Genomic DNA, 27,387 nt, shown 5'->3' with positions numbered 1-27,387 from the left:
ATTTTCAAACACTACCTTCAATATGCCCTATTTGAAGGTCATCACTAAACTTCTTGTCGATGTGTGGCAACTAATCATGTTGTAGATGGTTGTTTTTTTGTTGTTCTAGCCCACACTAAGTGAACCACATTAAATCTATGGTATGAATTGTTATTTTTGTCTTTTATTTTGCACTATATTTAATAGTGTTAATTGTTTCAATCTTTTTGAACCTTATCACTTCTAGCCTCCCAACTATGGGGAGATATAGAGTTATCCTTTTACAATTTGCTCCACGCCATAATTGTCATATCCATGGAAGAGTTTTGTAATATTAATGCATTCTTTGCCTTCAATCCATTGTCAAGAGGGTTATGACACTACATTCACGATAGAAGGGGGGGAGAGGAAGCCCCATTTCAGCCCCACCTATTCAAAAGTTCATCTAGCACCACTTATAGTCCAATTTCCTCATTGCCATTTTGATTTTAAGCATCCTTCTACCACTATTGTTCTCGCTTCTCCCATTACTCCCATGTGCCATCGTATTTTTGCTCATATCACACCAACCAAAAAGCTTTTTAATGAATGTATTGAAGAGAATTTGTTAGACAATTAAGGTACCATCAAAACTCAAAATACACATTTTGCTATCTAACCAATGATTCAAATAAGTGTCATTATTTTAGATTCTTAACTAGTGAGCTACTTATTCTCCATGGTAATTATCAACTCTTCTTAAATAATATGCTATAAAATTTAACAATTTTGGTATTAAGTTTTTCCAATCTTACGAGGCCATAGAATCTTTAAATGTAGATGATTTTTAGATATTGAGAAACCGTAGAGATGGAGTTGTTGCAGATTGGCTGCTTGTGCTTGATGTAACCTCTACCACAACTGTTTGCCTTCTAAATCTTTCTGAAATTATTGGTTTTAAAAGCTTTGGTTTGATAGATTTTGGTTTCCCTCATAATTTAATTTTTCCATATTGTACGCTGTTTTTCTTTTTTACCGTAAATACCCTGTATTAAACAATTGTGTACAATGTTAGAGCTATATTACTATTTTGAATTTATTAGCAACAATTGGTTATTTAACAATATTGAGGAGGGCCACACAATCAAAGTTAGAACAAGTTCTAGCAATTTTAAGAACATGTAATCCAATGAAATTTAACTTTCTTTAGAATAAAAAGTGGGAACTATCTCTAATGACAATAATGTTGAAGACATTGGAACCCTTTGTAATTCAATCCATACACCATAAATGAATCCTAATTAATCCTTCTAAAATGAAGCTATTTCCCAATAAATATATCCGACCTTGATGACCCCTGCATAGTTGTTCACTAAGAATACCAGCATAATTGTAAAAAACCAAAACCAATCTCATCATGGCACCTTAATGCCCTCTCCACAATGAAAACTTGAGGGATCTCTCATTTCTTCTAGTGCAGTAATACATTTATCATGCAATAAATTGAATGGAACCTGTAAATAACATCAAATTGAACCTGCTGCTATTTCTTAGTTAGCTTCATCCCTCCTTTGCTGCCTACATCCCTATCTAGCATCCATCTGCTGTTCGCGTCGCTAGATAGTGCAATCTATAATCAATAACCATAAACAGAATCAGCTGGGATTTTCATCAGTGCAACTATCTCATCCATAACATTTACATGAAATTTTCAACAATCATCGGCCCCTTCCACATAAGGATCAACACAACCACCCCAAGTTCTGGTCCACCTCTAACAATATTTCTGGTTAGAATCATATTTCTGGTTTTCAAAAAAATTGATGCCAATAAAGGAACTTGAAAACAATACCAGTAAAATGCCTTGTCCTGAAGTAGGCTCTCTTTTCAAATAAAATTATTCTGAGATCAATTATGTGTCAAAGATCATATTGAAAATCTTTCTACTCCAATACAGGATTTTATCTGGTACGGGTTCATATCCTAACTTCTGTGCCTTGAATTCTTAAATGCTCTTTGACAGCCATGATTGGTACCTGTTAAGACATAAAGAAAGTTAACTCCAGAATTACCAAGACAGTACTCAGCAATAAACACATTATCAATAAGGGTGAATCCAACAGAAATTGAACTTGGTAAATTATAAAGGACTCAAAATGACTGAAATCATGACTTTCTTTGTTCCATTTTGGATTAACCCTTGACTCATAGTAACTACATGTACTCATTCTAGTCTTCAAACCAGAAGCTGAAAGCATCAACTCTAGAGATATACAATGCACTGAAAGAAAGGTACTAACAAAAACCTTCATTGCAGTCCACTGCAGCATAAACACGAGAAAAGGAAATGCTTTAGCTATTAAACTGGCATCAGAAGTTAAGAACAGGTAAAGAATTTCAGGGGCCCTGTTAGATATGCAGCTGATTTTAGAACATGTGATTATACTCTAGATTCTAAGCTATATTACATAATATTCCAGATTACTTTTCCATTTGAAAGTGTGTTATACAGGGCTTTGGAATGTGTTTTGCAGCCTCGTTTTTTTTGTAAGGCAATACGGCTGTCCTTGTCCACATGTTCCAATGCAACTAACCTTTGCTCAAGAGCAGTGGTGTCAGGAAGAAGTTTGATAGACAAATGGAGAGAGGGGACCTCGCATTCAATAGGAAAAACTGCCTCTACACTGTTCACGATATTACAGGGTTTTAACCCTGTGGCAGTCTTGATGGATGTTCTATAAGCCCATAAAGTGGGGAACAACATATGATGCCAATTAGATTTGTGCTTATTGACTGCCCGCTGAAGCATGGTTCTGAGGACCTTATTTACAGCCTGAGCAAAGAAAACTTCTTTGGCCGATATGTAAATATTATTTAAAACATGAATCAATGAAATTAATTCATGTCTACTTATATAATGAAATTTAACATAGATCATAGGGTATTACATTCTGACTAATTGCTTATGTCTTTGGTAAGCTTGATCATCTTTACCTTTCAAATTAGGACACCATTACAAACTAAAAGGTTATAAGATTCGCAAAATTGGAAGGAGAGGGATTGTTGATATGCTTTTTAGGCACACTCAAACACAGAATAAAATACCCAAAAGTATCTTATCCTCTCTTGAACAAAGTCCTCCCAAATGCTAAACTATGTGATCAAGTGGAAGACTCCAAGGTTCCTAATGTCGGGTCACGACTTGTGGATAAGCACAGTTGGTCGTTGTGATTGTTGTTACTCCAAGGGGACTTACGTTAAATAATTAAATGCTTGAATTGCTGGAACTTAGATTCTAACTACTCACTTCGAGAATAAAAGAGCGAAAGAGATGGGTTTACGAAAACTATGCTACTCCTAAGAATGTGAGAGACAATGAACGATTGGGTGAAATTCAACCAAGCTTTGCTTCGCCATCAAAGAACAACTCTACAAAGCTAGTGCAATCTCCTAAGGCAGGCACATGATGTTCAAATCACTTTCAACAACAAAGACACCATCAAAACAATGCGTATCAAAGTGTGAATAGCAATTGAAGTTAAGCTCATTGAGAATTCCAGTTGACCACGCAAGGCAACCTTATAATCAACAAGTCGCTAATGGTATGGATATATGAATTTCATCATCAATCATCCACAATTCCTTTCATTCATCTAATCAACATGGAAAGAAATGAGAAGTAGAAACCATGTAGCTTGTTGAAATAACACATTTCACCATATCTTCAATGAAAAGATTATATTCATTTACAAGCCTTAGCAACAATTTCTTCTTCTCTACTCTATTCTAACTTTTAACTTCTAACTTCTAACTTCTAATCTTTCTATCCTGCTATTAGCTTCCTATTAACCTTTACAAATGAGAAGTTTGAGCCTTATATAGAGAGCTCATTACAATTCAAAGGCTCAGATCGATATGAGATCAATGGCCAAGATTACAAGATGAAACCCTAATTAGGGTTTGTTACAACAAACTCTTCTTAGCCAATGAAATAATTACAACATTTGGACACATGTCCTCTCTTGAATATTTGACCAATAGTGGGGGTAGGTACATTGGAGTTTGTGACTTCATAGGATGAATCAGGTGCATTGCATCTGGACATGCTGATGTGGAACTCCTTTGGTTGGTGGAATGATGACTAAGATGTCACCTCAACTTGCACTTGTAGACTTGATACTCAACATTATTCCATTAGCTCAATGTGATGATGATGGTGAAGGAACATTCCCATATTATGTCATGTTGTTCAAACCGATCTTCTAACTTTGATTAACTCTTCTGGAACAATCACCCGATGTACTAGCAATGATTCTTGGATTTCCGGAGGAAGTTCAAGATTGTGAAAAAAAAATTCTCCCTTGAGTGCCTTCATTCTCATGTTGTATTTACTTTGTCTCATGTTGCTGATATTGATACCGACCTCATGTCCCACTTGTCTTTGATTTGAGCATGCCGGCATTGATGTGTGAGTCTTCATCTCCTTCAAGTGATAGAGTTCCTTTTTCTTTGCTTCTATAACCTGAAAAAAACACAAACCTTGATCAAGCACAATATCAATCTTAAAATCTGAAATGAATTTCTTTTGTTCCATTTCTGATTTTCATCTCCAAGGTCTGATTTTATCTCTGATTTGGACGATTTTGACCTTATGCATGGGCAAAGGAAGAGATGCTGCTGCTTAGGAAGATCATAGAATGAAAATTTGGTCAATTTATGAGCAAACTAGGAAGTTCGCTCCTCCTGAAGGGCAAAGGAAATAGGTTCGCTCCAATGAAGGAGCAAAGGAATTATGTCAAAATCGCCATCTCTAGCAACTTCCATCAACTCCTCCATCCATTCACTTGTTTATGCCATGCTAATGAGCAAGGTCAGCAAATTAGGAAGTTTGCTCCTCCAAAGGAGCAATGGAAATTTGCTCCTAGGAGGGGGCAACGGAAGTTCGCTCCTATGGATGAGCAAAGGAAGTGACTTAAAATTCAAACTTTCAGCATCATTCCATCACTTCTTCATCAATTTGTCCCTTTTCATCAATTCATGTCTTGAGGTTTTTCTCTCCATGTTTCTAAGTTCATCAATTCATCTTCAAAGAATGCCTTGCATCTCTTAGAAGGCAAAGGAAGAGAAGTTCGCTCCTATAAGGGAGCAATGGAAGTTCGCTCCTATCAAGGGGCAATGGAAATTAATTGAAATCGCCCTCTAGCAGCATTCCATCAACTTCTCCATCAATTCAATCTCTTCTCTTGCTCATGTCATGTCAATGGGCAAAGGCAAGGTTGCATTCAAGGTGAAGCATAAGAAATGCTTAAGATTTGTTCCTCCATTCGCTCAAGTTCCCCAAATCACCCTCAAATGGACTCTTGCATACACATCAAATTTCTATTAGGATGACAATTAAAATGTCTATTAGACCTGGTTGCTGGTTTAAAAAAATCAAATTTGATGCTTAACAAAGGCTCCATATTGCAATTCATGATGATCAAGGGCATCTTGGACCTACTAAAAGGCAAATGAAGTCAAGTCACATCTCTCAAGTAGCAAAAGAAGTCAGATCGCTCCTGTCAGAGGACAAAGGAAGTTATAATAATAAGTTTATCGGGTGAAGAGGCCGACCCCTTCCAAAAGTCACATCTCTTGGGATAAGTCATCCCTCCTTGAAGGAATTGCATCATTTAAAGTGGTATAAAGGGAGAAGGATCAAATGGAATAAAGGAGTTCTTGAATAGATATATCTAAGTATATACAGCACTAAGAAATAACATACAAATTCATATTTATAAACTATGTGCAAAGGGAATACCATTCGACAATTGAGCAGAATTAAGCAGAAAAAAATATGAAGAATGCAGTGGATTTATATCAGATATAAGGCAACATGTGAGCAGATCTGAAGGTATCACTAGCTGACCTTATGAGCAGATTAAAATGCAGATGCATGAGGGTTACATGTGCAGATCTATGAAGTCTATCTGAGAATATTGGTGAAGCATTAGAGCAGCCTTATGGAGGATATTGGAACAGATATAAGAAACCATTAGAATAGACCTTATGAGTGGTTTGTATAGTGATCTGGAAGTTGCAATAGCAGACTTATCAAGTGATCATCAATCGAAGAAGAGAGAAAAAGCATTCGATCAAGCAAGAGATTTGCAGTTTAGTCAGCAGTTTACATACTGGTCAAGTATTATGGTATGAAGTATAACGCATGGCATTCTGCATTGACTGAATTATTATTTGTCTTCCGTTTGATAGGAAGAAGTAATATTACATAGTTAACATATTTTTATTTTATTTTTGATCAGTAATAGGCCGAAGCCAATAAGATGTACATACCCTACCCCCTATGGGATTTGAACTTGTGACCTCTCTTTCAAGAGCACAAGTTCTCCACCACTAGGCCAACTCAGGCTGTACTACATAGTTAACATATTGCTACTGTTATATATATTTATATATGTTGTTATTCTTGCTACTATGTTATCTATGTTGGAATCACCGCTGCCGTTACGCCAAAAACTCGAGCTGTCAACGAATGCCACAGTGGCCAGAGACAAGGATCCATGGGAGGCGCTTAAGCACATGTCACGAATCCTGAAGGAGGTGGTGACCACTAAGTCAACAATCTCCCCCTCAGCACCGACTAAGGGTTCCGCACCGACGGAATGAAGGAAACCTCCCAAGATTCGAACCCATAAACCAGCGCTCTGATACCACTTGTTGGAATCACCACTACCGTTACGCCAAAAACTCGAGCTGTCAACGAACGCCACAGCGACCAGAGACAAGGATCCATGGGAGGCGGTTAAGCACATGTCACGAATCCCAAAGGAGGTGGTGGTCACCAAGTCAACAATCTATGCATAATATTATAGATATATAATGATTCCTTTAAAGCTGTCATCCAATCTGCCATCTCATTATGGAGAGGAGAAAGTGCAATATGAGGAATGCAAGTAGCTAGGAAGCCATTCAGATAGACACCCCAAGTGGGGCTGGGAGGCCAAATGGAGGGTTCCATTCCGTGCTTCTGGGCTTGATGGAACGGCTTGAGGCACCTTGTATGATCTCCCATGGTGCTTCATAATATGGATGGGTTGTTGGGTAAATCCTTAAGGGAATCCACATGCATGTTATGTAATTTACAATGATGATTAAGATAAGTTCCTAACCCTAGTAGGAAAGATCAATTTAATATTTAACATGATTGAGGGGTCTCAATCATAATCTAATTGGTAAATGATATCTCTATTCCATTTCTTAGTGTACTTGGAATTGTAATTTTAGGGCAAAAACCAGGGCATTGGAAAAGGGGAAATCACAATTCTATTAGTGGCATGATTTGTGCAACTTGGAGTGAACTGATTGATTCTCTTGGAGAGATTTGTCAAGGAGCTTGGTCATCAATACGTTGTATAAGCCTCCTTATCAGAGCCCTTTGAAAGACTGAATCTCATTGGAAAGATCATGCTTGAACAAATGCTAAAGCAATCTTTTGTTACATTTTGAACAGTCATCTCAAAACACAAATTTAGTGTATCTGAGAAGCTGAGGTAGTTGGCCATCAATTATGATTATGTTTGGATGAGAAGGATAAGCACTTAACACCTATAACTGATGCTTTTAAACTTCATAGATGACAGGTGCCAGTTAAAGGTCTTCTCAGCAAGCAGAAATTAACAAGAACCGGTCCCTTGGAGGGTACATAAAAAGATTTAAAACCTATTTTGAGGGAGTGTAAGTTTCTAAGGCAGCACTGGCTTATATTGGCCAAAAGTCCCAAGGTATCTTTGGTTCCCTATCTATTGGAAGTCAGACTTATTTGGTGGTCCTTTAGTTTGTAAATGGTCTGTATTGTCCCTATGGTATTGTTGATGTGTATTTTGTACACAGCCAAACACAGAATAAAATACCCAAAGGGTACCTTATCCTCTCTTGATTAAAGCCTCTGAATGCTGAAGATATCGCGAAAAGGATCAATCAGGATGACTTCAAGGTTCTTCGTTGTAGGATCTCTACGTGTGGATAAGCACCAGTGGTCGTTGTATATGTTGTTTCTTCAAGGGGCCTTACGTACTTTCTGAGAAAGCTTGTCCGTATTACTCTCTTTTTGACTCCAGGAACAGGATCTTCCTAATACTAACAGATTCTCAAAAAATAGCAAAAGATAAGGGTTTCAAGGGATGAATGCTAATCTAATCCTAAGAATGACTCAATGTAGGCTAGACTTGGTAAGATTCTACCAATTTCAGTATCGCCAAGAAATTACAACTCTACTAGAATTGATGCGATCTTCTAAGGTGATTCAGTAATTTTCCAATCATCAAGGATATAGATACTATCATAGAGATACATATCAATACTTCCAAAAACGATTGAATTTTTTAAGCAATCTCAATATTTCCAGTTGACCACACAAGGCGTCCTTACAATCAGTAAGAAGCTAGTGGTTTGGAACGTGAACCTCACCAAAGATCAGGCACAACACTTAGTCCTTCAAACTTAAACTTAAATACTACTTCGACTGAGAATGATTCTAGAAAATAAACAATCATGAAGATAGCCACAAGTATTGCAATAAAACACCATAACTTCAATATTTTATTGATCTCAAAGCCAAATGGACAACAATTGTTCAAAATTCTTTCTTCACTACTCAATCTTGCTACACAATAACTTCTTCTCTTTAAGCTCTCTCTCTTCTCTAACTTCTAACTATCAAAATGAAAATGAGTGAGGGTATATATAGCATCCTCAAATACAATGGATGGTCCAGATCGAAAGAAGATCAATGGCTGAGATTTTGACACCTAAACCCTAATTAGGGTTTGTTACAAAAAAGGTCCCCATTTAGATAAACATCATTAAATGCATAGCCAATATTTAATTGGCACAAATATCGAGGAAACATAGACCAGTAGGAATTAAGCTGCCACATCATCCTATAACAACTTTTCATCTAGAATTTTGTTCCCTTTCCTATGCTCTTTCTTAGCATATCCAATTAATCTGGACACAATTCCCTCAATCTCAGAAATGGGAATCTCAGGAAGATTCTTCATTCGTTCTTCCAAGTGAAGGACTTGATCAAAAGCAGTGAGAAGAGTTGTCTCCCATCCAGGTTCAAGTTCTTTGATCTTCTCAATCAGGAACATAGTAGTGAACATCTGATCTCATTGCTCATCTGTGATGACGTTCCCCTCTTTGCAAAAGATGACCTTGACTCTCTCCTCCAACTCTTGGATGTCCACATCTGTCTCAATCTCGATCCGCCTGCCAAGAATGGTACACAACACTTCAAACACCCTATCTTGAATTGGATGGATGATACCTTCAACTTGACTGCATTTGGTGTTGATGTCTTCAAAAAGGACCTCTTTCATCTCGAGCAGAGCTGACCACTGTAGGAGGTTATGGGTTCCTCCATCCATTATCTTTTCTTGTGCCAGGATCCGTCTTGGTGTTTGCCTTATCACTTGTAGGACAGGAATGATAACATCTCTAGTGTGAGTGAAAGCGGCTACAGTTATCATTAATTTATGAATAACTTCAAGGACCTGGATAGCTTGATGAACTGTCTTCATCATTCTTGTTGCAAATTCAACGGCTACCATGTGGGATTTATCAATCCAAGAGCTCATAAGCTGAACCAAGCTCTTGACCCTTTCTGCCTCACCAACTGATTCAAGAAGGAGTGCTTGTAAAAGAGATACTGCTGGATCCTAACGTCTCAAGGGGTGATTGAGATGACTAAAATAACCTCTCCAAGCACCTCTCTCTCTCTCAAGCTTCTTATTCTTTTCCATTTCTTCTTTAAGTTTGTCTTTAAGTGCTTCAAATGAATCGGTTGCCTCTTCCATCGCTTGTTCGGTGGTAAGTGGACCAAGCTCAAATGTTTCTAAGTCATACTCATCTGCAAGAATCTCACCCTCATATTTGTCCACTACTGGTGTAGCTATTTGCAATTTCCTTGATCTCGTCTCGTCCCTTATTACCTTGGACATCTTTGTGGCCTTCATCTTTTCCATTACCTCTTGAGAATTTCCTATAAGGCTTTCTAAATCAAATACATCTTCTTCCTCTTCAACCACAACCACCCTTGTCAGTCTCTCTTTTAACCAATCCGGAATGGCAGATCTTGTTTCTCTTACTTGTATCTCTTTAAGCAGTGGTCCATCCTCTCGGAAAGGAGATGTCGCTTCATCATCATTCTTCTCTTCATGTAGCTCATTAGCATCAACTTGGGGAGATTGACTTGATGAATGTTGAGGCGTCTATCCCTTTTCTGGCTTGTCATTTTGCACCATGGATTCCATAGATTCATCAATTTCATGTACCATCCTCCCCTGATCTTCCCCTTGACTTGCCTTCTTTTCATGTCGAGAAGATGTGCTTGGTGGGTGATCGGGGTTTGTTTTCTGCTTCTTCTAGGAGGGTTCCCTTTTCTCAAGTCTTTCTTTCCTCTTTGAGCCTTTGGAATGAGAAGCATTCTCACTCACGCTTGCTTCTCCTTCTTCTGGTCTTGCCTCCAAAGTAAAAGTCATTGATACACTCTGCTCCTTCAACTTCTGATGTTGCACATCCACCCACCTGCGAGTGCATGATAAAACAGGAGCCATCAAAGCTCTCAAGTCTAAAACCTCGAGCTCATTCCAATCTATCTTCACTCCTTTGTCTTCTTTCTCATAGGACGACTGGAGGTATCTACCATTATCCTGGGCTTGATCAGCTACTCTATAAACTTTGCATTTCCTGATGAGATCTAAGGGTAGCCTGGAATGCATCTTTCTTTTAACCTCTAAATCACTTGGGAGATTCATCCAAAAGTCCTCCACCTGAAACTCATGTTTGTACTTCTTACCGATTGTCTCCTCCATATAACCGTGAGGATCAAAATTCTCTCGCGAGGCAAAGGATGTGAATGAATATAAAGATAATTCCTTCTCTGCATCTTCCGAGGCTTGAGTGTTAGGACATACTTCAAGTGAATTCCCCAGTATGATGGGCACAGGAATCCCATTTCCATGCTTGTGTCTGGATGCCTTTGCATAAGCTGCCAACTGCCTAGTTACCTCAAGTAGCACTATCTTATCTGTCGGATACCTCGGCAACATGTAGGGAGGTGAAGGACACCCCTGAACTCTGATGTATGTAAACTTTTGAAACTGGATGAACCATGCACCATACTTCTTCACAAGCTCTTGTGCATCCAGAGATAGTCGATTATGAATCCCACCTTGCAATATCCTAGTAATGTTCATTGTGAAGGTGTCATTGACTAACTTGTAGTCACTTCTAGGCAAATGATGCAGATGAACATAAGAATCACAAACTCTCATTTCTCCGGGTCCTCTTCCGATCACTCCTTTGTGAGGTAGCCCTGCATACTCGAAACTCCTGATTAAGGCATATACAACATATGAGCTCATGTGGAACGATTTGGTGGGTCTTAGCCTTCTCAACTGCACATCCAGACAATTGCTAATAATTCTGGCCCAATGAAGCATTCCTTTTCCTTGGACTATCACTTGAATGAAGAAGAACATCCACTTTTCAAAGAAGGAGGCTTGAGGAGCCCCTGTAACTCGATTGAGCAAAGTTATCAAATCTCTGTATTCCTCCTGGAAGTCGATCCTATGCGGTGTATTGGGAATCTTGTTCAGGCGAGGCCGACTTTTGAGCAACCAATTCTTATTGATGAGATTCGGACAAGTATCGGGATCATCTTTATAGATTGACATGGCTCCTTCCAAGCTTTTGTAAATCATATCTTTATGGTCTGGAAGATGAAGAGCTTCGCTTATGGCTTCCTCTGAAAGGTAAGCTAATAAGTTCCCGTCCTTGGAACATCTTAGAAGATTGGAAAATTACTGAATCACCTTAGAAGATCGCATCAATTCCAGTAGAGTTGTAATTTCTTGGCGATACTGAAATTGGTAGAATCTTACCAAGTCTAGCCTACATTGAGTCATTCTTAGGATTAGATTAGCATTCATCCCTTGAAACCCTTATCTTTTGCTATTTTTTGAGAATCTGTTAGCATTAGGAAGATCATGTTCCTGCAGTCAAAAAGAGAGTAATACGGACAAGCTTTCTCAGAAAGTACGTAAGGCCCCTTGAAGAAACAGCATATATAACGACCACTGGTGCTTATCCACACGTAGAGATCCTACAACGAAGAACCTTGAAGTCACCCTGATTGATCCTTTTCGCGATATCTTCAGCATTCAGAGGCTTTAATCAAGAGAGGATAAGGTACCATTTGGGTATTTTATTCTGTGTTTGGCTGTGTACAAAATACACATCAACAGAATTGGCGCTAGAAGGAGGGCTTGTACACGAAAGTTTGATTATCAAAAGGAACAGTACTATCCAGAAAATTCAAAAAAAATATTTTTCAACATGATCATGTATCACGATGGTGTTGCCACATGAAGGATTGAATGAGGTAGTACAACCTAATTTGGAAATAGGCAACATTCAAGAAGACATTGTTTCAGGATTGAACCACCTAGCGTGGGACTTAAAGAGAAGTGAAGCTGAGTATAACAGAGTTAGAATCATTTTGGAACAAGAAGCAGACATTGCCGAAGAATGCCACAGAGTCGCCGCCAGAGAACTTCGCAATCAAAGGAACCTACAATAATCTCCACAAAACAGATTTTCACGCTGGATCGTATTGGTTCTTTCTCGCCCGAAAAACATCAAAGAATATTGAGGTCGACACCAGGCACCAAAAATTTGAATGAACTTCAGTTCACTTCAAGATCCTGTTCCTGCAATCAAAAAGAGAGTAATACGGACAAGCTTTCTCAGAAAGTACGTAAGGCCCCTTGAAGAAACAGCATATACAATGACCACTGGTGTTTATCCACACGTAGAGATCCTACAACGAAGAACCTTGAAGTCATCCTGATTGATCCTTTTCGCGATATCTTCAGCATTCAGAGGCTTTAATCAAGAGAGGATAGGGTACCATTTGGGTATTTTATTCTGTGTTTGGCTGTGTACAAAATACACATCAACAGGTATGTTCACTGACTAATCCTTCTTTCTTCTATAATGTAACATGTAATGTCACTTTTGAAGGTACCAAAATCTCTGCTGAATTCTTTTCCTTTAGAATTATACTGTGATTGAGAGCTTCAACCAGATATCCTATGATGCTCCATTCTTCTTGATATACAATACTTCTTTCCATGTAAAATGTACCAACATGCATCCTATGATGCTCCATTCTTCTTGATATACAATACTTCTTTCCATGTAAAATGTACCAACATGCATGCATGTCTATCCCACCAGTAGAGGATTGAGTGCAAGAAATTAATATCAAGTTTTTTTGGTGTGTGTCCACAGATTCATCTAGACATACATCACATATATAGAAACAATATGGAACTACGAAGGATGTTCAGCTTAATGAACTCACCTCCCTCCGATGAAAAATACCAGCTGCAAGAGCAGCAGAGGTAGATGTCTGTTTAAAGACTGCAGAAAAATGTTCCACTGCACCAGCACCACTACTGGCAATTACAGGGATATTAACAGCTTCTGAAATCAGCTTGACCAGATCTATATCAAATCCTTGTCCCTGCCCTGAAAGAAACAACATCACCATCACTTGGTTAAAGATTTCTAATTAAAATTTCAATCATAATTGAAAATAAAAGAACCTAAATTTGGGAAGGAAAAAGCTTAGTTTACCTGTGTCTGAAATAAAATAGTCTATTGTGTCCAGTATAAAAATCCTATGTATAAGCTTGTTGTTTATGACATTCATTAAAATACATCTCACATTTACTTTCTTCGGTTTGATTGGATCATTATATGTATACAACGCTTGTTTGTAAACTAATTCTCACCATCACAATCTATGCAATTGAGTAGGATTTCCCCGGCTCCTAAGTCTTCAACTGCTTTTGCAAGCTCATATGCTCCAATAGGCCTGCCTTCCCTGCCACCATTAACCTGTAAACAAAACAAAGTACTTGTAAATCATCTTATTCCAGATTCAATGTAGTTGTAAGCTTAAATTTTATTTTGAAATCTTTCTAATGAATTCACAAAAAAATGATTCAACCTTCCTTCAAAGCTAAATTATAAAGTTTGGAATTATGTATTTATGAACTCTCAGCATTAAAAAAAAAAATTTAAGGGAGCCCATTTCTTAATTGAAGGCTCTTGAAAACTGTACACTAGTTCATTTCAAGATTTTCTGAAACACTAACAAAGCAAGTAAAAAATTTATTACGGATGGTTACCCTATTACATCTATTTTCAAACACAGTTATCACTAAAAAATCCATCTTCACTGCCTCATCTATATGGGAGACCCCTAGGAAAAGGAAACCTTTTATTTGTCACTTGAAATGTTTGAAATTGAACTATTATTATCCATTTTGGTGTAACTTCCATCCTTGTAATGGAGCATATTCATTTGTAACATAGATACAAAAAACACATGGCAAAAATGATCCAGACATAAAGTACTCATAGATCCATACAACAGGTGTAGCTAGTAAAGAACAAGAAGTACATCTCCCTTCAAAATTATCCCATTGTGATGTTCCCGATATAATTAAATAATAAATATAATTACTTTATTGTAAGGCCCCAAATTTAATAAATCTTTCAAGCCCTTTTATTCAATTAGATTAGGCAAGTTTTGGTTGGTCATTTCGGCCCGTTTGTAACCCTTCGGGAAGTTTCCCGGAGCCCATATATATGGCCGTGTTAGTCTTTGTTGTAGGCATGCGATTTTGCTATTTTTCTCTTGTTTGTGCGAATTCTAGTTGGAGTTCTGTTATCCACCATTTCGGAGGTGAAAGACCCTCCCTATTTGGTTCTCACAGTTTCGGTGGTAATAAATCCTCACCCTACTCTACCTTGCTCTCAATCCCAGATTGTTGTAATTTGAAGTGCATTAATCAAGCTATTCTTTGGCTCGTGCAATAACATATAAATCTTCTTGTTCATCGTTGGTCTGGCATCATACCTTACTGCAAGCTTCATCGACTAGTCTTCACCACTGTACGGTTTTCACATTGTATGAACTGCACCCTCACCGTACGGTCTCACACCGTACTGCCACTCCTCACACCACCGTACATCCTTTCACCATACAACCTCCTCCCTCACACCACAGTACGATCTCTTTCCGTACGGCCATTCCAACCCCCACTACCGTACGACCTCTTCACTGTACGGTCACTCCAACCAACACCACTGTATGACCTCTTCACCCTACGACCACTCCATCCTCACCACACCGTACGACACTCACTCTACTTCACTCTATACGCTCTTGCTCGTGCATCACCGTACAGCCAGGAACATTTCAAACCGTACGAATTTGACAGTACACTACCATACGGTTAGGGAACATTACAGTGGTACCAAAGCTTGTGATCTTGCCAGCCTATCTTGTAGTGGATTCAAGTGTACACCAGAAGGAGGTACCATTCGGCCGATCGAATGGGGGCACCATAGGACCTTGCAAGAGAAGTCATGGCACTATTAAGGGAGCTAACCAAAAACCAAGCTCAGCTCAACGACACCTTAACTACAGGAGAGCAATGACAAAAAATCATGGAGGAAACCTTACGACAATTCGCCTTGGGAAAAACGAATGGAGAACAGAATGGGCAGGGCGATGATTCGGTCACAGGAAGGTCAAACGTCCAACGCTCACATTCATGGCCGTTGATGCAGACTTTTCCCCAGAAATCAAAAGCGCCACGTGGGGAGCAAGAGCCCACCTTTCAGGAGATGCAAGCGCAGTTGAACCAAGATTGGAGGGATGCAAATCTCAAGGGGGACATATCCTTCAAGGATTATGTGGAGCTCCGGATGAAATACTTGGGCGGCAAAAGTCAGAGCCATTATGGACACTATAACAATGACATCAAGCGGAAGGTTGGCAAGATCAACCTGTCATCCTTTGATGGGGCCGGAGCGACCTCAGCATGAGCCTGGGTTCAAAAAGCAGATACCTACTTCCAACTCAACCCGATGCCTGGAGATGAAGCTATCAAGTTTGCAGCACTCCACCTTGAAAGAGTCGCGCATGAACGGTGGCATCATGGAATGGTCACTCTTGGACATGACCAGATAACTTCCTATGCCGAATTCACAAAGAAGCTCATAGATCAATTTGATGGGAAGGATCCAGAACTCAATTTCAAGGAGCCAGCACAACTAAAGCAGTCGGGACCTGTGGACAGTTACATCACAGAATTCCAGAGACTATCCGTGTTGGTAACTGACATCTCAGAGCGGAGGTTGGTGGTTTTGCTCATGGACGGATTGATGGAACCACTGAAAGGTTGGGTGAAAGGGTTCAACCCCAACATGCTCACGGAAAGAAAGATCCCAAATGGATCGTTTTGCTGTTGCTGGTGTAAATTCTTAATTAAACATACTATATTTTTGTAATTTTCCGGTGATCTTATAGAATAGACAGAAGTTGCAAAAACGGATTGTTTCTTTTTGGGTTTTGATGTTATAAGTAAAGTAATTGATAAATAGCAACAACTGTGAAATAAAATAGTAAACAATGTTCATATGTAAGAACACTTAACCAATCTGAAAATACTGCAAATCATACCAGGCAAATAACCTAGTTTTGTATTCAGCAAGAATCCATACATTTATTTGGAGCTGTTCTCAATCTGGATTGATGCAAGATGGAGGAATATTACTGGCAACAAATAAGGAAGACCAAATAAGCTGAATACAACCCTTCAAGCCAACATACAAACTAGGCGTGGTTGCAAAGGAGGCATGGAAGCTGCTGCAAATCACGTGCCAGCTAAAATAGACCAGCCGCCCTATTGAAACCCCCAATATGCATGCTGAATCTTCAGGCCAAGAAGATGTGTTTTTTACCTTTGACAATCTTTGTGCAATCCTGGATAAATCCACTGTCAACTCCTGTTGAGGGCTACGTCCCAGCAAGCTCAGACCTGGGGTTTGCGTCCCAGACCAAAATCACTCTTCCAGAGCAATTCCCAAATTCGCAAGTTTCAAAATGATCAAAGATGCTATCAATTAGGTTTTCATCTCCTTATAACTCCTTTCCCTTTGCAAGTCGAACCCTAAAGAATAATAAAGCTTGCGCTTTATAATTAAAGTGACATTTTCCCAATTATGGCGTCAAACTATAGAAAAATATCACTTTATTGCGAATAAATAGCTTCAAGCATCCAAAAAGACTCCGGGAGGTGGGAATCATGTAGCAAAGTTCAAGACCTTTCCAACGAGCTATAACACAGGCATATCAAACGAGATGAAGTCAAAAACCCCTTTATTACTCCGAAATGTCTATATACATAGCCTTATTTAAATTTATTTAATCGCTAACTTAGGAAATATTTAAATATATTAAAATATTTCCATAGATCCAAAAATAGCCCAAAACAACCAACCAAACATGAATCTGACTTTGTCACCTGTCTGTGACTGATGCTAGACAAGATGGGCCAACTGGCAATCCCATCCCTAAAATCTAGGGATGCTCCTAGAAACTAGAAAACATACCCAATCTTCCTGAAACTGAAACCATGGTATGGTCCCGTGGAACCTCAAATATGGAAACTGCCACAACCTCCTAAAAAGTAGGGAATCTCCCTAAAATCAAGGAACTGCTCCCAACGGCCCACAAACTGCCTGAAACACCAACTCCGGAAATTGAATACCCTGTGTGAGTCTCTATCCACCACTGCCAGTCTACGAGACCCCCATAATAGGCTAACTCACATGTCTCTACTAGACAAACTAAAGAGGGGACATGACACGGAAGCAATAAAAAAGGCCCGTAACATGGCAACATCTTCCTATTCCAGAAATTTTGCACAAACCAAACCACCTTTCGTTCCGAAGGAGAAGGATAATAAACCCTTTCCGAAGGGGTCATCGCTCGATGAAGCCACAAGACAGGAACTCAGAAGGAAGAAGCTTTGTTTCACCTGCAAGGAGCCATGGGAACGAGGACACCGATGTTTGGGCAAAGGAAAGATTCACTATATTGAAGTGATGTTCGATGGAGAAGAGGAGCATGAGGAAAGTGAAACCTCAAGGGAAGAATCGGCCGAAGAAACCAGCCTGGCGGAGAGAATCTCCACATTGGTACGGAGGGGGGGTGTCATTGCCACACTGGCGGGCACCCCAAGGTGCAGTGTATTTAGAGTACGTGGTACACTCCAAGGGCAACGAGTTCTTGTTATGCTCGACAGTGGGGCCTCACTGAACTTCATAAACTCATCACTCGTCACCCAAAGAAGTTTGTGTATAAAGGAGAATGAAGGGTTCGATGTCAAGGTGGTAGGAGGCAATCTCCTATCATGCACTCACCTAGTTCCGCAACTGAGCATCACCATGGGAAACTACACGGTGATCGATGATTTCTTTGTTGTAGATCTGGATGACACGGATGTCATATTGGGCATTCAATGGATGGAGACCCTCGACCAGTACACACAGAGCTTCAAAAGGATGGAGTTCTCATTCGAGTTGGATGGCAAGAAGGTGGTTCTCAGGGGAATGTCGAATGGCGGCCCAAGGGAGATTTCTGCCAAAAGGATGGAAGCCATCTTCAGACATGATGAAGTAGTCTGGGCAGCACATTGCTTGATCTCAACAAAACCTGTGAAAGAGCAACGGACTTACTACCAGGATGAGGAACTTCAATCGGTCTTGGATGAGCATAGTTTGGTCTTCGCTGATATTCCACCTGGTATACCCACACACCGAGGGTTTGAGTATACCATCGAGTTGGAGGAAGGAGCAAAACCCGTTATCACCACACCCTATCGCCACCCGAAGAAGTTCAAAGATGAGATAGAGAAAACGATCCAGGAACTCCTCGATAAAGGATGGATCCGACCCAATTCTAGCCCCTTTGCGTCCTCGGTGGTACTAGTGAAGAAGAAGGACGGAACTCTCAGAATGTGTGTCAACTATTATGCACTGAAAAAAAAGACTATCAAAACTAGATACCCCATTCCCAGGATCGATGAGCTACTAGACGAACTACGTGGCGCAATCTATTTCTCCAAGATTGATCTCCACTCCGGCTACCATCAGATCCGTATGAGGGAGAAAGATATGGAAAAGAAAGCCTTTCGTTACCATTACGGACACTATGAGTTCTTGGTCATGCCATTTGGATTAACCAATGCTCTGGCCACTTTTCAGTTCTGCATGAACCACATCTTCAACAAGCAACTGCGTTAGTTCCTATTGGTATTCTTCAATGACATACTCATCTACAGCAAGACCTGGGAGGAACATGTGGGGCATTTGAATGAAGTATTGGGGATTATGGAATCACAATCACTATATGCCAAAAGGTCCAAATGTGAATTTGGAATGACCGAGGTCTTGTACTTGGGTCACGTCATTAGCGCCCAGGGGGTACAAGTTCACTAGGAGAAGATTTAGGCAATTTTGGATTGGCCTCCACCCAAGACTCTCTCGGAGCTGCGTGGATTTTTTGGTTTGTGCAGTTATTATAGAAGGTTTGTGAAAGGATTTTCACAACTTGGGGCACCACTGACAGATCTAACATAGAAAGGATCCTTCCATTGGAATGCGCAAGCACAACAGACCTTCAACAAATTAAAAGAAGTTATGAGTATGTGTTCGGTTCTCGCACTACTAGACTTCACTCGCCCTTTCATTCTGGAGTGCGATGCCTCGGGGGAAGGCATTGGAGCGGTGTTGATGCAAGACCGTCACCCCATTGCATTCGAGAGTCGGAAGCTCTCGAGAGTTGAGCAGTTTGCATTCCATCTTGGAGTAGAGGGATCTGAATGAACGACAACAAAAATGGGTGAGCAAAGTCCAGGCATTTGATTTCGACATTGAATATGTGAAGGGAAAGAATAATGTGGTCGTTGATGCCCTGTCAAGAAGGCTTGCCATATGTTCTTTATCCCAGATCTCGGCAGACTGGAAGGAAGACCTGTTGGTTGAATACTCCAAGAACACTTTTGCCTGCGAACTGATGGATGGTCAAGTGCAGGATGACCGATACAAGGTGGTTGACGACATCATTTATTACAAGGACAGAATTTACCTGGTACCTGTTGTGCGTTGCACACGCTCCCTGTCGCCGACAGGGTCCCCCTTTCCCTTTTTGAGTGTCTCGCGTCCTTTCGAGTGAGCCCGCTTTCAAGTTGAGGCAATGATGATGTTGAAAGAAAAGAAGCCAGTGATTCCATTAGGCTAGTCTAGCCCTCGGGCACGAATTCCAAGAGATTGTTCAAAATTGTGAAACCGCCTTGAATAGACGTAAGATGATAGAGGTTGGCGAAGCCCGCCAAGCAAAGGACGACGCGTCTGAAGGTCGCATGAGGACCCAAAGTTGCCTTTTTTTTTTTCTCGCATAAGAGCGATGAGATAGATTGCATGATGTTTGTTCTTAAAGAGTTTACAAGATTTGAACGAATGACGATTTTCGCCAACTGAGAGGAGCGAATTTCGTTGCAAAAGGCCAAAGTTGACAAACTCACTCAAGTGCCCAAGCTCGCACTTCTTGAGGAAAAGTTTAAAATCGCCAAAATGCCCAGGAGGGGCGAATTTCGGACTTCCTGGCCAAAATGAGAGAAAATTCACAAAAGTTGGCAAAATGGGCCTAAGGTCCGAAAAGTAAAAAAGTTTGCAAAATCGCCCAACGGGCCGAATTTCGAACCCTGGGGTTAAATTTCGAAAAGTTACGAAGTTTGCAAAATCGCCCAGAGGGCCGAATTTCGGACCCTGGGGTTAAATTTCGAAAAGTTACAAAGTTTGCAAAATCGCCCAGGGAGGCAAATTTCGAACCCTGGGGTTAAATTTCGAAAAGTTACAAAGTTTGCAAAATCGCCCATGGGGCCGAATTTCGGACCCTGGGGTTAAATTTCGAAAAAGTTACAAAGTTTGCAAAATCGCCCAGAGGGCCGAATTTCGGACCCTGGGGTTAAAATTTTAGAAAAGTTCAAAGGTTTGCGAAATCGCCCAAAGGGCCGAATTTCGGACTATGGGGTCAAATTTTCAAAATCCACAAAAGTTCACAAAACCTCTAAAAGGTCTGAAAATTAACAAAGCTGGCAAAAGGTCTGAATTTACCTTTAAGTTGCCAAAAACCTCTAAAGGTCTGAGATTCACTTTAAATTCGCTAAAATTGCCAAAGTGCCTTATGAGCCGAATTTCGGACCCTAAAGGCAAATTGAGAGAATTTAGTGAAAAGTTGCCAAAGCGTTTAAAAGGTCCGAAAAAGATAAAAACGCCGAAATTCCCCAAGGTGAAAACAAAGTCTAAGTTTTAAAGGGCTTCCATTTCCCCTAAATCGCGAGCTAGAGGAAAGACGTGAAGAAGATGCAAGGGTGAGTTTTGGGCGAAATTGCCAAATGGTCCGAAATTCGCCATCAATGTCAAAGTCGCGACGCGTAGGGCAAGTAGAAGGATTTCAAATCGGTAAAATCCCCCCATTCCTCCGAAGAACATAGCGCAGAAAGTGTAATAGACAATAAAACGTGAAAGAGTGCGAAGTTCGCGATTTAAGAGCAGGACATATGGAGTTTAAGAGCAGGACATATGCCAACCTTCCTACATCACATCCCATGTCAAAAATTTATTTTTCAAAACAAGACACATTTAAACACTAGTCTTTAGTGGAGATATGAACTTCCGAAGGCTCTCCCACTGTGAGCATTATGAACCTCATTAGTACATTAAAGTTTTACATGAAGGATCTCGCCATATAAATTTAACACATAGAGACATCTGCTGGCTGCACTCTAAAGTAAATGCATGTGGAATAAATCAAAATAAGCCATATTACAAATATATGAGGCTCTCAATAGTCACAAAATTCAAGATTTGTCAATATCATAATAAGTATAAATGGTATAATTAGGAGTATCATTTATCGTGAGCCTAATTAAGCAGGATTAGTCACCAAACATCACTATAAAGAAACTGAACCTATCAACTTTAGGGACACAACCTACCATCATGTTCTTGACTCATTTGTATGTGACAATTATCTGCAGAAAAGTAGTGAATGGTAAATCTTCAACACACTATACCAATCTAAAATACCAGTTCGGTGGATTGTCAAGCTCTAAATCTTTGATATTGATACAAGATTGCATAACTCCCATGCAAAAATTACTTAAGTCTTTTTGTGGATCCTTCAGAAATCATGAAGCTATTATATGTATAGGAAATTTTGATATCTCCACATCAGGTTTGGCAAAGGAACAAGATCTATTATTTGGAAAAAGTACCCAGGGAAATGAACAAACTTAATCCTTATAAATTGAACTTGAGCCTTGATTATCATCATAATATATTAATATTATTGTGATGTTTTCAGTTTTAACTGTACAATGGAAACAAAAGTCAAACATAACCAACTTGGAAAATAGCATGACCCTCAAATTGATATCTCCTAAAAATTTGCAACAACGTTACATGCTCTATCATCGTATGCCTAACTTAACACTTAATTAGATGAAGCAATAATAAACTCTTGAATATGGCGCAGACCAAATAAACAGTAAGAATATCTATGATTTATAGCAGGAAAGGTTTTCCTCAAAAGACAATAAATAAATTCTAGACCTTAAAGTTTCAATCAACACCAAGAAGAATTGGAGATTAAACAGTTAGGATTTTTAGGATCAACTCTCCATTTTCTGGTCAGGAACAGATTCAAGCCCTCATTTATGTATACAAATTCCTCATACATCTATGATTGTGTCAACAAGAAGATCATTTGGGACTGTCATGTTAGTGTAGGTTTTTTATATTTATTTTTCCTACACATTATTAAGCATACTTAGGTTATATTAGGATAGTTAGTATGAGGACACAAGGCATGATCCTACAATCACGTGTCATTCACACCCACATTTGGGTGGTTGAATGTCGTACCCTCTTTTGGACTCATTTGCCACCTCCCCATAACCATTGTTTGTCCCTACCTGAGTTGGTTTGCCACATGTTTGGCATTTCCCAAGTAGGCACAACTCCCACCTAATTTGGTTATTTGGGAGTTATTATTCCTCTTGGAATTATATGCCCTTATTCAGCTATATAATCAACACTCACCTCTCCCTTAGGAGCTAATCCAATTGAGCACATATCAGCTCAGTCAGTACAAGGGAGTTTTGATCCATATTGCATCATTTGGAGTGTGATAATATCATTATTCTGATTATTGCACCATATTTCAACATTTTATCCTCTCTATTGCTCTCGTGTATCAAGTTGATCTTGGTTTTGCAGGTGATCCTGGGAGATTGAGTCCATCAGTGACTCTAACATGGTATCAGAGCTTCCAGATCTGCAAGCCCCTTCTCGAATTTGGGAGACATTCAACATTGAGCTTTTTGTTGGGTGCATTTTCAGTCTAAAAGGACATCACAATCGAGTCCAGGAGGCTGAGCAAACGAATTTTGATATAAAATGTTCTTTATCTCAAAGAATATTAGAAAAGAAAATTTATTGAAAATTAAAAAAACATTGTATTTTTCAAATCAGAAATCGAAAAAGTTGTTTTTGAAAAAATAAATAAAATCGAAAGGGTACCGATAGAGTACCCTACCCCTGGCGGCCCCATACCCAAGCCGCCATAGGTAGTACTATGCAAGCCTGCCTTGGCTTCTGACACCTAGGGCCTCGAATAGGCTGTAAAGCCACGCACCCCTTTCTGAGGCCGGGGAGAGGCTACGGCCCCCCAATTAAAATTTTGATCTTTTATAAAAATAAAAATAAAAACGAAATTCAATAAAATATCTCCATACCTGCACAAGCACATACATGACCTCGATCTTTGTGTCGTATAACAGTACCTGTGACCTGCAACAATAGTACGCCTCGGCCTTTGTAGCAGGCTTTTGGCGGACCTACCAATTTGGCAAAATTGTTTGGCAGTGGCTCCAAATTTAATATTAGTTCAACCATTTTTGGCAATATTCTAAATTTGGCGAAGGTTGACTTTTCAAGTTTGAACACCCCTCACCATTGAAGTTTTCAATTTTGCACCTCAACTTCAAAAGGCAATATCTCAATCATTCGGACTCTGTTTTGGGAACAATTTTTTTTTTATATGAGGCATAATTTCACAGTGGTGGAATCTGTTTTTCCTCAAGTGATCCAGATTTTCCAAAAATAAAGTTTTTTAGCAAATTTGAAGGACAATCCCAGTCTTTTGAACTTCAAAAGGTTATAACTTTAACATATGACCTCGGATCGAGGTGCTTCTTTTTTGAAAAATAATATTTTTCCAAGCACTACACATTGCTGCTAGTTTGAGGTTCTAATTTTGATATTTTATTGTATCTTCAGCATTTGAGTCCACAATTGGACATTGTAAGGCTCTGAAAAACAACTCCAACATTGTAAACGCACTGATTTATAAAATGCCACAATCATATTTTTGGGGGGGGCATCATTGATTGAGTGAAAAAGGGGAGGTCTCTCTTGGTGTTTGTGTTTCTAATCTACCTGCTTGTGCTCTTTCATTTTCAGTTATGGGTTCTCCTAAATTTCCACTCTTAACTCCACATAATTATGCAACTTGGAGAGTTAATGCATGGAGTAAACTAATGGAAAAGGGCCTGAATCATTATGCTGATGGCACAATTTCAAAACCCTCGTATTTTAGTGATGCTAATCTAAAAATGGAATGGCTCATCAAAAGTTCTATGGCTCTTGGAACATTGAGAAAATACGTATCTCTTGATCATATCTTTCACATTGATAAGTGTAAGACAATCAAGGAAGATTGGGATAAACTTGACAAATTATATGGTCAAGTTGATAAGATTAGAGGTTACACACTTGAAAGTAATCTTCTAAATTTGGATCCTAAAAATTTTGATACAATCCAAGACTATGCCACTAGAGCAAATGAGCTAAGAGCACAATGTAAAGAATGTGGCATTGAGAAGGAGGATACAAAGTTGGTTTTCAACTTGTTGGCAAAGCTTCCCTCTGAGTATACATCTTTTGTTACTAGCTTCCAAACCCATCGGTTGAAAATGGGTAGTACTTACACTACACCTTCATTTGATTCATTTATATAATTGCTAATGCTTGAGAAATCAAAGTTGATCACCATGGGGATTCTTAAGTCATCTACGCCACATGCTTTGGAGGCTAAACAAAGGAATCTAGGAAAGGATTCTAACAAGAAGCGGAAGTAATCAAAGCCAAAGCCACATAAAGATCAAGCACAAAATATTTCATCTAAGAACAAGAAGCTTTCTTACGCATATTGCAAAAGGATTGGACATGAAGAACTTTTTTGTTATAAGAAGAATATTGATGAACTGAAACATCATCTTAAGAAGAACAACATTGATCTTCCTTCTAGAATGTCTGAGTCAACTTCTTCCAATTCAAAACAGTCACGATCTACTAAGGTAAAAGGTCATGCAGGACTTGCATCTGAAGCAACAAAGAATAAAGGTAAAGCTCTTTGTGCTACTATAAGTTGTGGATCAGGGAGATGGCTCCTAGATTCTGGAGCTTCTCATCATATGGCTTCTACACAGGCTATGTTCTCTTCTTTTGAGCCTTGTGTTATGTCACCTATTCTGATGGGCAGCAACACTTATATGATTGTGTTTGGGAAAGGTTCTATTGATATTGGGGATGGTAGCTTCAATGATGTGTTGTGCGTACCTAACTTGTCAAATAATCCTCTTTCCATTTATCAGATCACCCACGGTGCAACAAGGAAGAATGTGTAATTCACACTTGATTCAATTATCATTCGAGATTTGGAAAACAAACAGATAATTGCAACTGGGATAGTTGATAATGCATCTCAATTATATACCTTTTCAAACTTTGCACCTAATGATGGTTCTAATCCTTTGGCTGTTGATCACACTCCTAGTGTGAATCTTGATTCTGAGGAGAACTTTGGTTACTTGAATCTAGGTATTCTGACATCAGATCTAGTTCTTGAACCTTGCATTCCTTCTCCATGTACTGTTGCTTCTGAGGATACTTGTGTTGCTACATCCATGATTATTTGTGATTCAATGCAATAGGATATACATTGTCTTCTAGATACAACTACATGGGATGATTACTTGACAGACGTTGCAAATTTGTTCGTGGAGTCTCATCTTGCAAACTTGGAGGACATTATGAATGCTTACATCTTCTCTTTGATGAAGTTACTTCGTCTTCTTCAAATGTTCTGGGGGAACCTTCTTACCCTCTTGTTCTTTACCCACATGATCATTCCTCACAGTTTGACATGATTGTGGCCACTATTGAGCAGCATTTGGAGGAGGCACCTTTGTCTTCAAAGAAGATACCTTTGTCTTTGGATTTTGTTCTATATCCATCTCCACTAGGTTCTAGATTGTCATCTTCTGTAGTGTGTGGCCTAGAACTCCTGAATTTGTTGATGTATAGCTAGGTCGGATCCCTTGGGTGGGCCGACCTAGTCAACCGAATTACTAATGGGCCTTCGGCCTTAGCAATTCGCCTGTGTATTGGACCTATTTGAGAGGGTAAAGTAAATTCACATAATTGTAACATGTAAAGGACTTCATGTAACGTGTGGCCCTAATTGGGCGTATGGGTTAATGTAACTTGTAATTCAATAGGTCAAGACCTATTGAATGAGTAACTTGTAACTTGGGGCTAGACCTATGTAATTTCCAATTTAAATTATGTAACTTGGCGCCAATCTCTCCAAAGCCGACCTAGATCTTCAAGTGTTTTAAGGCATATAAAAGGGGAGCGACTTGAGGTCACAAACATATCCAAGTCAAGTGTCGCATCTCTGCTACATATGCGAATTATGTAATTGTGGTCTTGCTGATGTGTCTTTTGTACTCGACCAAACACAAAATAAAATACCAAGGTATCTTATCCTCTCTTGATCAAAGTTTCCCGACTGCTGAAGATCTCGCCGAAGGATCAATCGGGGTAACTCTAAGGTTCCGTTAGGTAGGTTCTCTACTCGTGGATAAGCTCTTCGTGGTATGATGTGATTTTGCTAGAATCACAAGGGGACTTACATTCGACTGCCTGAGCGTCTGATTTGCTTTGGATATCATTGGAACGTGAGATTTTACTAGTTCTTGATTTAAAAAAGGAAAAAGGATAAGGGCGAGGAAAGGATCTAATTCTAACACTAAGAATGTAGGAGCAATGAATGACCTTTGATGAAATTCTAACTAAGTCTTGCTTTGACATCCTAGGACCATCTCCACAAGATTAGTGCGATCTTCTGAGGAAAGCTTTATGATGTTCAAATCACCGCTACAGGCATGGACACCATCAGGATGATGCATATCAATGAAGAGGTGACAATTGGAGTTAAGCTTAAGCTAAATGATTCCAGTCGACTGCACAAGGCAAGTCTGCAATCAACAAACTGCTAGTAGTATGGATATACAAATTTCACCATCAATC

The 27,387-nt window shown here is 39.4% G+C and overlaps 1 protein-coding gene across 6 annotated transcripts in view; it reads right to left on the bottom strand.

Annotated features, from left to right (window-relative positions):
• Positions 1 to 1,143: 1,143 nt before the first annotated feature.
• Positions 1,144 to 27,387, bottom strand: part of LOC131033192 (imidazole glycerol phosphate synthase hisHF, chloroplastic) — a 188,573-nt gene continuing 162,329 nt past the window's right edge. For all 6 annotated transcript variants that reach the window (XM_057964339.2, XM_057964347.2, XM_057964357.2 and 3 more), the window contains 4 exons: positions 13,821 to 13,926; positions 13,388 to 13,554; positions 1,811 to 1,994; positions 1,144 to 1,588 (listed from right to left, as the gene is read on the bottom strand). In XM_057964339.2, the coding sequence (XP_057820322.2) occupies positions 1,935 to 1,994; positions 13,388 to 13,554; positions 13,821 to 13,926 (333 nt within the window). In that variant the 3' untranslated portion in view covers positions 1,144 to 1,588; positions 1,811 to 1,934. The remainder of the gene's footprint in view (positions 1,589 to 1,810; positions 1,995 to 13,387; positions 13,555 to 13,820; positions 13,927 to 27,387) is intronic.

The sequence above is a fragment of the Cryptomeria japonica genome, chromosome 3 (assembly GCF_030272615.1).
Source record: "Cryptomeria japonica chromosome 3, Sugi_1.0, whole genome shotgun sequence".
In the NCBI taxonomy this organism is placed as follows: domain Eukaryota; kingdom Viridiplantae; phylum Streptophyta; class Pinopsida; order Cupressales; family Cupressaceae; genus Cryptomeria; species Cryptomeria japonica.
This window is presented reverse-complemented; position numbering and strand designations above follow the sequence as displayed.